This window comes from Notechis scutatus, chromosome 1 (assembly GCF_049901735.1).
Source record: "Notechis scutatus isolate UNSWTSFEM ecotype Mainland chromosome 1, rNotScu1.2, whole genome shotgun sequence".
In the NCBI taxonomy this organism is placed as follows: Eukaryota; Metazoa; Chordata; class Lepidosauria; order Squamata; family Elapidae; genus Notechis; species Notechis scutatus.
Genome location: NC_142009.1, coordinates 276,395,819 through 276,410,026, shown reverse-complemented (window position 1 = coordinate 276,410,026; position 14,208 = coordinate 276,395,819). Strand labels below are relative to the sequence as shown.

The following is a 14,208-nucleotide window of genomic DNA, read 5'->3' as shown; positions in this document are numbered from 1 at the left end:
ACCTGAGAGCCCAAGAGGATGTCCAATTGTGTGTCATTTCTTACCTTACTCAGAGACAAAGATGAAATATGTTCAGATCCAGAAGCTCCCACAAACATAGCTAGGTCGATATCCTGTTCCTGTTCATCTCGATCCACAACCTCAAAGCCTTTAGACCAGGGGTAACAAATTCAATTACACTGAAGGCCGTCTTACGTTTGTGTTTGACCTTGGGGGGCCGAGGTGGGTGTGGCCAGGGTGGGCATGGCTAGCTCAACGTCAATTGTGCCAGGGGGCTTGTGGTGGCCTGAGAACTCTGCCTGCAAAAACAGGCTCCTGAGCTCTGTTTTCACCTGCAAAGGCCTCCTGCAACCCTCTGCCAGTGAAAATGGAGCTTGGGAAGGCCGCCCATGGCCCCCGCGAGCTCTATTTTTGCTGGCACAGTACTGCAGGCCAGTCCTTCTCTGTTTCCAGGGTGACCCCACAGCCAGATCTAAGCACCCCATGGGCCAGATGTTTTTACTTTTGCATAGTTAAGTTGTATTAGCTATTTCTATAACAGTAAACCTGTCTAATCAACAAATCCCAAAATCAAAATTTCATTTCTTTCTATCTCATGCATAAAATACAAAAGTGGATTCCAATAGAAATGATGTTGGATTAATTTGGCCATCTCTGCTAGTCCCCTCAGTTTTTCCAGCTATTCTTCCATTGTGGGAAACTTTCTCTGGCTTCTTTATAGAAGTTGTAATACAACAATTATGTTTCATAAATTCAAGAGATTGACATGGACAGAATCTTTAAACTGCTGGGTTATCCTCATCATCAGCCCATAACTAGCATGACATTAATCCTTGTCAATAAAAAATACTTTTATTTTTTGTACTGTCAATAATGACTAAGCTTTCGGGTTTTTTTCTATATGTTAATATGGAGGAGGACAACCAAATGATTTTCTGAATGTAAAAGACATAGTATTCTTACTTTGGAATCAAGGAGTTAGATTATTAATATTGCCCTATATTGTATGTCTTATTCACAGTTATTGTTATTGTTGTCCAGTTAGGGAACATACATACATTATAAATCTTAACAATTTATTGATTAACCTAGTATAAAATGCCTGTCTATAAAAGCTGGTGACATTCTGAAAACACCCAGCAACTCCTGGGTTATGATATGGCTCTATTATAACGGCCCTTTGCTTCCCAAAGAATTCTCCCATTGATTATACTTTAAATATGTAGGAATTACTTTTTCCTTGTGTAGTAGAGAACCTACTTGAGAAGAAAACTCATGTCTTCTTGTTTTACTGGATATAGTTTTTGCAGCAATCAGTTGGGTCCTATTCTATTTTGTTTGTCTTTTAGAATTTGTATCTTTGTCTATTTTTTCATTCAGCAGCAAGTCCATGGAAGGCATGGATAACAACAAAACAGAATAAATTTAGAAACTAAATTTTCAAGTTATTGACAGTCAGTGTCAGCATCATCTGATCTATTCTACACCTTGGGGAAATCTCTGAAACATTTGCAACACATTCATTTCTAAAGTTCCTGAGTTGGGCTGAGCAGCCTACTGGTTGTGAGTCCCAACACATCAATTACAGCAGCTTTTTCCAATCTTTTTACCCTGGAGGGAAGCCTTGAAACTAATGCATAAGTTGATTAAATCTACAGATCACTGTATGTTATCATAGTCAATGTTGTAGGTTATCCAGTAATAACAGTGCTCTTTTGAGTTGAGAATATCTTTTTTCCTGTGGATCTTTTATTTTGGCCAACTTACTCTTTTTGTTTGGTGTCCCTTCCCCCACAAAGGATATCAACTCTCTCAGTTCCAAAAATGATATTTATTTTCAAATCCCCCCCCATTCCAATCTCTTGAAGAACCCTTGTTGAGAAAAGCTGGTTTAGAACAACCCAACTTATGCAACCTTAGTAACAATTTCAGCTGAGTCAAACAAAAAGCTGTACAAATCTGAGCTCCCGCCCATTATATTTTCTTGGCTAAAAGTGGTGGATGAGGTAGTGCTTTTTTGAAAAGCAAAGAGAACATTTTTAAACAGCAACGTCCAGTTAAATTCTCTTGTGTTCTGCTACCTAATAGATATGAATGCATTCTCCAGAAAAATAATGTGCACTAAAAATAAGCAAAAAGGCAGTGTTTTTGTTCTGTGTCTTCTTCATTCTCATTTTAAGGCATGTGGTACAAATTTTTTTTTTTTGAACTAAATGCCATGGAGAGGATGCGGTGGGAAGGTTGGTGATAGTTATGAATCTTTTTTATTCTTAGACTTCTAGCTTGGTCCTAGAGTTGGGCTAGCTGAACTATTAATGAAAGAAGCACTTAAGAAATATCCCTGCGAGCAACAATTATCTTACAAATGGGAAAGCCTGTTTTAACAAATCATCTCTGTGACTAAATATGGGTGATCTGCTCCCACAGGATTTTTTTTAGGTGTGCCCTGAAGCTGCTTACCAAACTTCTTGTGGGAGCTTTTCAAGAAGCCTAGAGTCTTTGGAGGATGGCTAACTGAGTTCACTGCAGGATTTTTGGAGCTGGGACAGAAGATACCATCAGTGATTTTAACTCTTAAACAGAAGAGTTGACATTCAGCCCAGTAAAGTCATTGATTGGCAAAGTTAATGATCTTACACAAACAATGGTTGTACAATAAATAAATAAAAACTTCAGTTGATTTGTAGAAAGAGCAGATGTTGTGTTGGCATTGATATTGTGGTGCTACCCTAGGGGAAGACTTCCACTTGCAGATCCACTCGAGTTAAGAGAATACCAGGAAAAGGGCTCCCAATGCATTTGAAAAAAGCTGTGCTTGGATGAAGGAACCATTAGCCAAAGAGTTAAAGTAGTTGCGCCTTTTGTGACAATCACATGATTGCTTTCCCTAGCTCCCCTGGTTGTTTGCCATGTGTGTGTAAACCCAGATAGCACTTCAGCTGGGACCACCAGTTGTAGTAAAGTGTTTCCATACCAAATGTACACACAGCTAAAGATGGCTCTTGGAGACGTTGAATGAAAATGGGTCTGCTTTAATGCTTTGATTGAGTGTGCTTCAGTCATACCAAAATACTTTGCAAAGAACTCTTGTAATCATCAGTACGTTCTTTTGGTGTGTGGGTCTTGGTTTTTTTTGAATTTTCTATGAAATAGTACCTATTCTTCAGCTACGTTGCTACTTTTTAATAGGTGGAAGTCAGAAAGCAGAATAGCTCATGAGGACTGCGGGGAACAACAAGCAGATTGGGTCATTCATTGAAGAAAAATTATATAAGTGGAACAACTTGCTTCCAGAAGCTGTGGGTGTTCCTACACTGGAGGTTTTTTAAAAAGACTGGACGAAGTTTTCCTGCTTGAGCAGGGGTTGGACTAGAAACCTCTAAGGTCCCTTCCAACTCTATTATTCTGTTAAGTTCAAACCTTTGCTTCATATTTGGTATGTCAATTGGCTTAACCATTGTGGAATTGCCACAAAATAACTTAAATTGATAATATATTCATAATATCTTTACAAAGAAAAATCGTACTTCATTTTAGGTTAAATGCAATGAACTGAAGAACTGTCCAACCCCTAACGCCTTATAAGATGAGAGTATATTTTCTTCTTTAAGAGGTTTGAAATCTATCCTTGTCTTCTGGAAAGCTCTGGAGAGATTTTAATATTTTCTCTTTTAAGAATCCCATTCAGTGTTGCTGAAAGAATTTTACAAATATCTGCAAATATCTGCAGATGGTCCCAGATGCTTGAAAAGATCTTGGCAGGGACAAGGGCGGCCTATGCTTCTGCTCAGGCTTTCAGCTGATTGCCTCCTTGTTGGTTTCATTTTTGGAAGCAATTTTCAAAATGGCTTCTTTACAGTTGCTATGGAGAAGTTTCGTTTTTTAAAAAAGAAGAACAAGAACATTCTTGCTGTCCTCATCAAGTTAAGAAAGTTCAAATATTCGATAGCTTTTTAAAGCAGATTTTTGAATGTCATCTGATCTCCATGAGAGAAATAATACATCAAATAAACTGATGCATAAAACGAGGAAAGTTTAGCACATGCAGTTGTACAGGATGTCAAAGCTATATATTCATCATTTTTTGTTTTCTTTTTAAACTAGGTGACTTTAGAAAAAGTGCTGGGAATCACTGTCTCTGGAGGCAGAGGATTGGCCTGCGATCCTAAGAATGGTCTCATTGCTTATCCAGCTGGGTAAGTTGTTAAAGGCACTCTTTAAATGACTGCAAGACTGCTTAGAGATAAAGTCTGCCAAACATGTCATGTAGTAGAGTGAGACTTTTTGAAATGTTCTCCTAAATTCATTCCAATTATGATGCATAAGAAATGTTAAAGTAAATTATTGCCAGAGGGAATAAAATTCTTATATTCTTCATTTGTCATCACTAATGAAATCTTTTTTTTTTTTGTCATTTTCTTGAGATTTCTTTTTTAAAAGAAAAGAGATACAGTGGAACCTCGGGTCGCAACTGTAATCCATTCCGGACTACGGTCATGACCCGATTTGGTCGTGACTGGAAGCATGACCTTCTGTGCATGTGCGGACCAACCCCCCCCAAAAAAAAAAAGCACTGAAGGGGAAATCGCTGAGGCAGGGAAAATCGCTGTGGCGATTTTTGTGTTTGCTTGGTTGCCACCCGAAGATCTGTTTGTGACCAGAAGCAATACTGTTCTGAAAATTCTGGTCATCACCTGATTTGGTCACAAACAGAAGTGTTCGCGACCCGAGGTTCCACTGTATATTAAACCTGGTAAGGTTATTGCACTGACCATCTTTCTTTGGTGGGACAGTTGTTAGAAGGCAGTATTGCAGGCAAACTTTGCCCATAGCCTGGAGTTCAATCCGGACCAGGCTCAAGGTTGACTCAGTCTTCCATCCTTCCGAGGTCAGTAAAATGAGAACCCAGATTCTTGGGGGCAATATGCTGACTCTGTAAACAACTCTTAAAACACTACAGGGTGGTATATAAGTCTAAGTGCTATTGCTATTGTTTTGAGGTTCCTCTTTTTTTCTCTCCTCTTTTTTCTCCTCTTTTTTTTAAATAGAAGGTTAAACAAAAGTCAGAAAAATATGAATCTGAATTCCTCATGAAGCTGGAGTTGCCCTTTTAGAATGGGAAATAGCTGTGTGGTATGAAGATTTATGATCCAAAGTTCCTCTTGCATGAATAGTTGTTCTATGTTGTAATATTAGTCCTGAGATTAAATTGTTCTTCGCAGTATTTCTTAAATGGGCCAAAATAATTACCTAATTGGTGGATAAGTTCAGTGAGTGGAACCCTTCCATCATATTCTGGAAGCAAGTATTAGTAAGCAATGTGTTTTGGATTTTCCTGGATGCCAATGAAGATGCTTCAAATGGTGTCTAATCACCACTGGATTTGACATAATTTTCAGTTAGGCTTTATACATGTATTCCCAGAGATCAAAACAATAGTTTGAAACAATGGATTCAAATTATTAGCTCCAATGTTCTTGGACCACATCATCCTTATCCACAGCCCTATTTTCTTTTTGTGATGCCAGAAGATTCCCCCAATCTTGAAAATGGAAATTCAGCAGCACAATTTTTAATCTAATTCTATTTTTCCACCAAAGAAAGAAAACCAGTGCAATAAACCTTGCCAGGTTTAATATATCTTTTTTCCTTTACAAAAGAAATACAATAAAAATGACAAAAAGGCCTCATATTTTGGTTTCAGTATCTTTGGTGATGTTACTGCTGTGTTCGCAATTGCCTACTAGCCCAATCTTAGGGCTGTAGCTATTGCTCTGATTTTACTAATAATCCGAGTAGTGTAGTCCCACTACAAAATAAATAAATAAACATTTCCACTCTCCCCCTCAGCAAAAGATGGCTGAATGCTGTTTTGGAAAGGCTTAGAAAAAAGCTCTGGTTGTTTTTCTTTGGAGCCCCCCTCTCTTCTTTGCATGGGCCTAACATACTTGTCTCTCTGTGCAAACAGAGTGAAATGGCTAAGAAGAACGATGGGCGGAGATCCAAATTAGGAGCTGTAAGCAAGCATCTTGAAAAAGCTGACATGGGCCAGGAAGTCCTGCAATTTCAAACTGCAGTGATTGAGGAGTGCAGTGAATATTTACCTTGTTTTAACATTTCATTTTGCTAATGTCAGTGGGTGATTCTAATTTCAAACAAGAAGAAAATAAATTGGAGCCAGTTTTAGAAGGCTGTTGGTTTGGCCACAGTGAGTCTATAGAGAAGGGAAGAATAGCAATAATTCTTCTCATTGCTTGGTTGTGCTATCCTTGAAAGCAACTTTTGTCCCTGAGCTCTTGTCTACAGTTTGCTGAGACTCTAATAAACTAGAAGAGATGTTTTCCTTCAGAAAAGAGGCTGTAAAATCTTTAGGATGTACAATTGCATATAAAAAAGGAAGGGGAGATGGGAGGCCTGTATGGTGAAATCTGGATATACTTCTAAATGCTGGATTAGCCACGTAGTTGGGGATGATGAGAGTTGTATTAGCCCAGCGTTTTCTGGAACACATTGGATTGGAGAAGGCTGTTCATCCCAGGTTACTGTGGGTTGAAGATAACATCTTACCTGCTGTGATATTCTGCCACTTCTTAAAGTCTGGTGTCCCTCATCAACATTTGAACTAGTATATAAGTCTTGAATTTTGGGATTTGGAGGCAATGATGAAAGTTTAGACTTCCTGGCTGGTAAAAATGAAAAGAATTATCTAGGTATAGATGGATATTTGCTGGGCAAATGGGCCAGAATCCTGCAGCAAAATTAAATTGAAGAGGCTAGGCAACAATACAAAATTACAGAAGTTGCCTGCTGGAGTCATCTCTTTCCCTCCCTCTTCGCTATGTTCCAAAATACTCATGCTATTGACCGAAATATTTGAAATTCAGGCTAGAGACTCATGATTTAAATGGAGGTCACTACCGGAGCCCTGACACCATGGAGATGATATTGACCGAAATATTCAGAAAATAAAAGGAGGAGAGGCATTCCTTGAGCCCTGGGAAGGTTGTATTGGAAAGATACTCAAGGTAGTTCCTCCGTAAGTCGGTATAAAAGGGAGAGAAAAGAAAATACCAGAAAACTTGCAATATTCTGTTCGTGCAACCTTGTGGAATCTTGTGGAATCTTCTTGTGGAATCTGTTTCCAAAACTGGATCCAGCTTGAAAGGTTGACACCCTCTTCCAAATGTAGGATGTTAAGAAACTAAGCATTGCTTTGAAGAGATGTTTAATGTCCCTTGAGGTTGATTTTTGTGTGGTGGTGTTATCTATTTATTAAATTTGTTTACCGCCCACCTCATCCCAAGGTGACTCTGGGTGGCTTACATGATGTTGGTTTTGCTGCAGAATGATGGTTTTATGTAGCTGTCATGCTACATTCTCTGTGTTCTATAGCTCGCCACATACTGCTCCTTGCTGTTTGTCCAATAAAATGTTACAATGAACACCTGATATCCTCAGCAACAGTGGTGGTATTCTACCGGTTTGGCCCGGTTATGCCGAGCCGGTGGCGGCAATGAGCAGCAGAGACCAAACTGGTTCTCTCTGCCGCTCTGCTGTTGGGCCCACCCGCCTGCCTGGGCTCACATACTCACCTTTATTCCCTGCTTTTAAAGCACAGCTGCTTTGTGCGACACAGCAGAGTGCTGCACGGCAGCTGCTGAAGCAACAGGGAGAGTGCAGGCTTACAGGAGGTGAGTTGGAACACCTCTGCGCCCGCTCAAAGTGCGTGTTTGGTGCGCGCGCGCACGCAAAGTGCCATGCCCACCGAACCGGTGGTAAAAATATTTGAATCCCACCACTGCTTAGCAACAATGTCTTAAGGCCAGGAAGGCTGATTTTGATTACACATACGCTGGTTTTAGAACTGTACGTTTCATTCTCCATTTAAAAAAAAAAATGCCACTATGATTTTGTGTACTTAATAGCACAATAGCAAAACTCAGAATGGGTTTTAAAAGGATTGTTAATGAAAGTCAGTGAAAATGTAGAACCATGCATTTAATGGGCAGTGCAATCACTCAATTATTGTAAGCTGTGGGAGAACAACAGTTGAATCAGAATGTGGATTCTGTCAAAGGACCACAAGGCTTTGGCAGGTGTGTGCCAGGCGTGGGAATAAGAGAAAAGTTAGAATTAGTTGACTTTAACTGGGAGGGACAAAAAATCTAGTTAATAGGATTACTTCCATGGATTAAAGAAGCCTGCACTTTGGGCAAATGAAAATTTTATCTCAGTAACAACTTTCAGAGGGGCTCTGAGAGCCACACCCAAAGCTTTGGAGTATTAGACCTCAGGGTTGCAGCTTAAAAGCAATAATGGTGTTTTTATTTTCTCCTGCCAGATGAACTTGTTTGTCATGCCCACAGTCTCTAAAAGCAGAAATTGTTTGGTTTCCACTTGATAAGGAAATTATTTGGGAAGATGTTATCCAATGTTCTGTGCCAGCTAAGGACATTTTAATGAAGCTTGAGAAACTACAGGAATCTCTAGGAATCTTTGGCATTCCCAGAAAAATATAGAGAGCTGAGAAAAAGGAAGTTTCTCTGAACTTTTTAGCAGAGTCTTGCATGGCTTGGTGATGAGCAAAAACAAAACTTGTTTCTTCCTAATCTCCCATTAGAATAATATTAAATTCTGCCTAACTGGTAATGCCAAAGTGTAAGTCTAACAAATACATAAATCAACTTTCTAAATTTGGATAAAGGGATGATGGTTGATAAAACTCTGCAATGTGATTTGGCTAAATAGTTACTTATTCATTATGGTGGGCTGTTTTATGTTGCTGGGGGCATAGCCACTGCCAAGACATAAAAAGACAAATAGTTTGTTGCCCTAACTGAATTGCAGGGTCAGTTTGTTTTCTCACATTCACAAAGAATTTATACCTTCTTGGCAGGCTGCAGAAATCTCCTTGGCACTGTTGTTACACTGACTGTGGGTTTTTCTTTCTGCAGCCTTCCTCTGCAGTGGTGAATACAATTTGCTGGATTGCTTGTTCTTGGAGTAATATGCATTTTGCTGACCGGAGCAGTGCACAGTATGCTTGACACCACATGGATGCCTTCCTTATAGTTCTTGCATATGTCTTAGTTCTGCTCTGTTCCACTCCAGATATCCCATTAGTTGACTCAACTTTTATTTGAAACTGCCAATACAAGGCAGGCCTGAGATTCAACTCTCTTACTATTTCAGCTCAGCGCCAAACTTTGTAAGAAGCATTATTTTTACAGCAGAGTTGTTGGGAAACCCACATTCATTTAGCTGTTAATATTGTTGGACCCTGGCAAGAATTAAAGGCTTAAATCTCAAAGGAGGACCACATCAAAATCTTGTAATGTGCTTCTGAATGTTTTTTTAAATTTCCCTTCCTTTATCTGTTTGATAAATGCTAGTGTTAAATCCCATTTGGCACCTGCTAAATTGTTATGTTCCAAAACAGAAACCCCAATCCTAATAAATCTAACTTTGCAAGTTAGATTTCTCTTTCGGAGTTCAAAAATTGCAAAAGTGTGGATTTCCAGGTCCTGTAACGTTGCCTTGGGGAATGGCACTTTAAGTGGCATGTCCTGTCAGGACAGCCAGCTTGAGATTTGACTCAAGATTGAACCTGTAATTTAAATGCAATTTTAGCCCGCTGTAATTGGTGCATAGTGTAGCTCTTCCTCTGCTGAGTTAAAAGATTAGTGTTTTAAATGAACATCAGCGGGAGGAGGTGTGGAAAGTGACAGAACAGATGGAAATCTCTAGTGCCCTTAGAATCTTTGTTGTCCTTTCTTTTGGTTCCCAGGTGGGTACCTCACCTTCTTGCCTTTTCTTGTCTGTACCTAGAAAATGGTAATGAGGGCTAATGATGACAGAAACCTCTAACTAACCCTTGCGGTGAATTCTCAAGATCCATGTGACATGTCTTCAGGAGATTCTAATTTAATAATTTATCGCGTGTCTTCTATGTTTTTTTCTAAGTTCAAAATGTGTTAAATGACCCAGGAAGAATTTCAGCTTTCAGCAAGGACCATCGATCTAGACATGATTCCCTATCTTTAGTTTGTCCATGCCAGCAGCGGTAAAGCCACAGACCACAGGCCTCAGTAGTCCAAGAGTCATGTGACATGTGCCATTCAATTGTAATTTTGCATTGATAGTATAAAAGTAATAAGCTTGTACAGTGAATGATGAACTTATTCCTTGGTTTTAAAAGAATCACTCCCTCCTTCCCCCACCCCCGATTCATAGTGAGCCACGAGGATATTGAGAACATGAACATTTTTCAACGTCTTACTTCATAATAGCTCTTGGCTGGTAGCGAGTAAGCAACCCTGAAGATACTGGCCTCCTTAAACCACAAAAGCCAAATCTTCCTCTCATTCTGGTTTAAAGCTTCATTTTTCTGCATTTCTTCTAACCTGATGTCATACATTTTGCAGGGTCCTCTGTGGATAGGAGGGCCTGCACAGATTTATCTCACAAGATCCTCTGAGGCTCTATAAAGAACCACCAGGCCCTTTCAAAGCAGAAAGAACAGATTACGCACAGACACGTATGCACGTATACACATAACACTCCCCTCCCAATAAAAGAAGAGCATCAGAAGTATTTAATGTCTATTGGGTGGCTATGGGTCCTTGGAAGAGGACAGTACAGTCTGGCTATGCTTCCTTCTCAAGGCTTAGGTAGTCCTGTGTCTTTTCTTTCTCCTTGGGTTGAATGAGCTATTTTTTAGATGAACCTGTTCTCCTCTCCATCTCCTTGGACCCTGTTGGCTTGTTTTTTTGCAGGCAGTAACTGTCTCCTTTTCCATGACATTACTTCTGCTTGTTCCCCTGTTCTGCTTCTTCTCCCCCTTTAAGGTAGCCCTCAACTTTCAATAAGTTATTTAGTGGCCATTCAAAGTTACAACGGCACTGAAAAAAGTGACATGATCATTTTTCACACTTATGGCCGTTGCAGCATCCCCATAGTCATGTGATCAAAATTTGGATGCTTTGCAGTTGATTCATATTTATGACAATTGCAGTGTCCCAGGGTCATGTGATCACCTTTTGCGACCTTCTGACAAGCAACAGAATAGAATACCTTTATTGTCATTGCATTCCACGAAGACAATGAAATTTGAAAGCTACTCCAGCACAGTGCCCAAAACACCACATCACAATCACACTATAGAGTTTTAAAAATTAAATTAATTATAGTAATAATAGGACTAAATCACAAATGCACTGTCTGATTCAAGACAATCACTGCCTTGGAAAAGAAACTGTTTCTCAAACTAAGAGGCCAGATTCATTTAACAACTGTTGTTAACTTAACAACTGCAGTGATTCACTTAACAACTGTGGCAAGAAATGTCATAAAATGTGGTAAAACTCACTTAACAAATGTCTCACTTAGCTACATAAATTTTGGGCTCAGTTGTGGTCATAAGCTGAGGACCACCTCTATTTTATATAATGTCATATCTCCTGGTTCCTTGATTTGTTTATTTTACAAAATTTCTGCATCTTCTTCAAACAGTCAAGGGTGGAGCACAATATAAAGGCACTCAACATAAAACATTGATCCCATCATGACAAATGACTAATCCTAAGGTTCTTGATAAAGGACAAGCTTGCCAGTAATGCCTCCTTAGCCATGAAATAAACCTATAATGGAAAAAGGCTGCCCAGTTGCCATCAGAGTTGTATTGAATGTCTTTCTGGAAGAAGAACCTTCTGTGCCATCCTGAATGCCAAAAGGGAAGGAACTGAGCCTTTCTGGGAGGAGGAGGGCATATTCCATGGCATGGGGGCCACCATGGAGAAATCTTGCTTCATGCCCCATGCTCATCTCACCTCTTGCTGAGGTGGGACCATAAGCAGATCTTTCAGAATCCCCTTGTAGACAGGATCATTTTGGATAAGTTCAGCTAGTCAATCTCTTTTCCACATGTGAGATAAATTCCTTTTATTCTCAGCAGTATCTGCAACCCAAGAATTGGCCCACCTCTCCTGGACTGACCTAAGACATCGGGCTACTTGAGGTGAAGGGATTTATTGGACTGGTGGTGAAGTCTTAACTTCATTCCTGCAGTGGGATGCATAATGAAAGCTTTAGTTCTGTCAACACATCAAGGAGATGCCATAAGCTACAACATGTGGGGTTTCATCTCTTGACTCAGGACCCTCAGCTCATGTGTTAAACAACAGAATGTGTCTCTTGAACCAGTTTTTGTTTACTCCCAGTCTGTGAGTTCATCTCTAACTTCTGTCTCTTTCCTTTCTTGGTGAAAGAAGGGGGAAGTAGTTTGCAGTTCACCTTAGAAAGCCTTTCAACTGCCTTGTTTCCCTGATTTTGTATATACAAACTACCAGGCTATGAATGGGAAGGAACCTTCAGCAACTTTGTGAAAACAAATCTCTCAACCATCACACCGTATTCAGATTTAATAATGACGGAAAGCCTTAAGCTTCTTTTATTTATTTATACAATATTTTATTTTAACAGGCCAAAGTATTCTGGTTGCCCTCTTCCAGTTTCTCCCGATCTTGCCACATGCTTATGTGTGTGTTTTGTTGACGTTGCTGCTGAGATTCTGTATCCTAGAAACAAGAAGTAAAACAAAACTAAGATTCCTCAGAGGTTACTACTGAAGAATAAAAGGACGTAAAGAGGAGAAACTCATCCATCTGAATCCCGAGCCAGATGCTTTATAGTTTCATTTACTTAATATGTATCTTCTTTCTTAAAAAAAGTAAAATTAGCAAAGCTGCAAACCTTTGCTTCAGGAAAAGCCACATATACTATGGAGCCCCTTTCCCCTAAGTTGTTCACCATCCATCACCACCTCCTCCTTCAGGTAAACGTTTTACATGCCGTAGCTGACAACTTACAATCTGCCTGGTTAGACTCAAGTTAATCCCTAGCAACTTATAAAACTAGGACTGTTTTGTGTCTAATTTCAGCCACCTACTAATATTGTTTGGAGTGTAATGCAAAATGCAGAATCAGCTTTCCATAGTGGTTTGACACGATTTAAAGGGAAACAAAACCTTGCACAACCCCAAATGAAGAAAAAATGGGGAAAAAATGGTGCCGTCCATTTTTGTGACCAATCCTCTCCACTTTGTATCATTGTCCCACTCCCTGCAATCCCCCACTCCTTTACAATAAATAGATAAAGGAACTGAAATGTTGTCTTTCCATGCTGTTTGCAATTGAAGACTTAATGCTTTGGTATTAGAATGGGTGAAACATAGGACTCATTTTATCAGTGGCTAGCCAATAAAAACAGAAGTTAGAAATATGGAAATATAAGAGAAGGATTGTTAAGCCTGGATTCCTCAACGGGTGTTAAGGAAAAACAAACTAAACAGAACGTGTAGCGAAGTCAAATAGGAAGACAGGTAAATGTGTGAGATAAGTTTTCTAGTTAACACGCAGTAAAAATACAGATACGCTTGTGCTATCAAAAATATAGTTTATTCCATTTAAGAATTATAGCATAGTCAAATAAACGGTCTATTAGTCATATATCAATTTCAGTCAAGTCTTGTCGGGATACTCTATTTGCAAAGTCCGTGTTGAATAGCCAATGTCAGTTCACTTACAATAAATCAGTCCAATCTTTATCTTCTCTCCGTTGAGAAAAATCAACACTCCTTTTTCTCTCCCGTTTCAGCAAGAACGCAGTCATCAATCCATCCAGTAATTAGGGATCTTCAAGCCAGAGAGAGCGAGCTGCAATTGCCTCGCTTCTTATATAGTGCTTTTACAACCACACCCTTAATTACATTCCTGCTGTTAAAGTTACACACACTTTAACTAACAAACCATGATACCATATTTATTATTTTTACCCAAACCAGTTAGGGTAAACAATGTTATCCCTAACAAGGATTACTTTTATAAGGAAGGTTTATTAAAATGGATAAGCAAATACTATTATTATTATGAGACCAATACCAATGTGACAAATACTATTGAAAAAAATTATGATTATTATCTCTCAAATTATTTGTACACAGACAACATACTGTTTATTTAGAAATGGAAATGTTTATATGTAATAAAACTTTTTAAAACTTGAAAAAATATAGAATGGGTGAAACTATTGAGTGGGTTGCAGAAAGGCAAAAAGAGACAGCAGTTAAGGAATAATTTTGGCAAGGCTGCGTTGTGATTGCTTATGAAGAAAAATAGAACTTTGGTTGCTGTTATTGATGTGCTGATTTT

General features: G+C 39.1%; 1 protein-coding gene across 3 annotated transcripts in view; it reads left to right on the top strand.

Annotated features, from left to right (window-relative positions):
• The window catches only part of MAPKBP1 (mitogen-activated protein kinase binding protein 1), a 134,761-nt gene that overhangs the window by 39,374 nt on the left and 81,179 nt on the right, over window positions 1-14,208 (top strand). For all 3 annotated transcript variants that reach the window (XM_087951674.1, XM_026664608.2, XM_087951673.1), the window contains exon 3: window positions 4,105-4,196. In XM_087951674.1, the coding sequence (XP_087807800.1) occupies window positions 4,105-4,196 (92 nt within the window). The remainder of the gene's footprint in view (window positions 1-4,104; window positions 4,197-14,208) is intronic.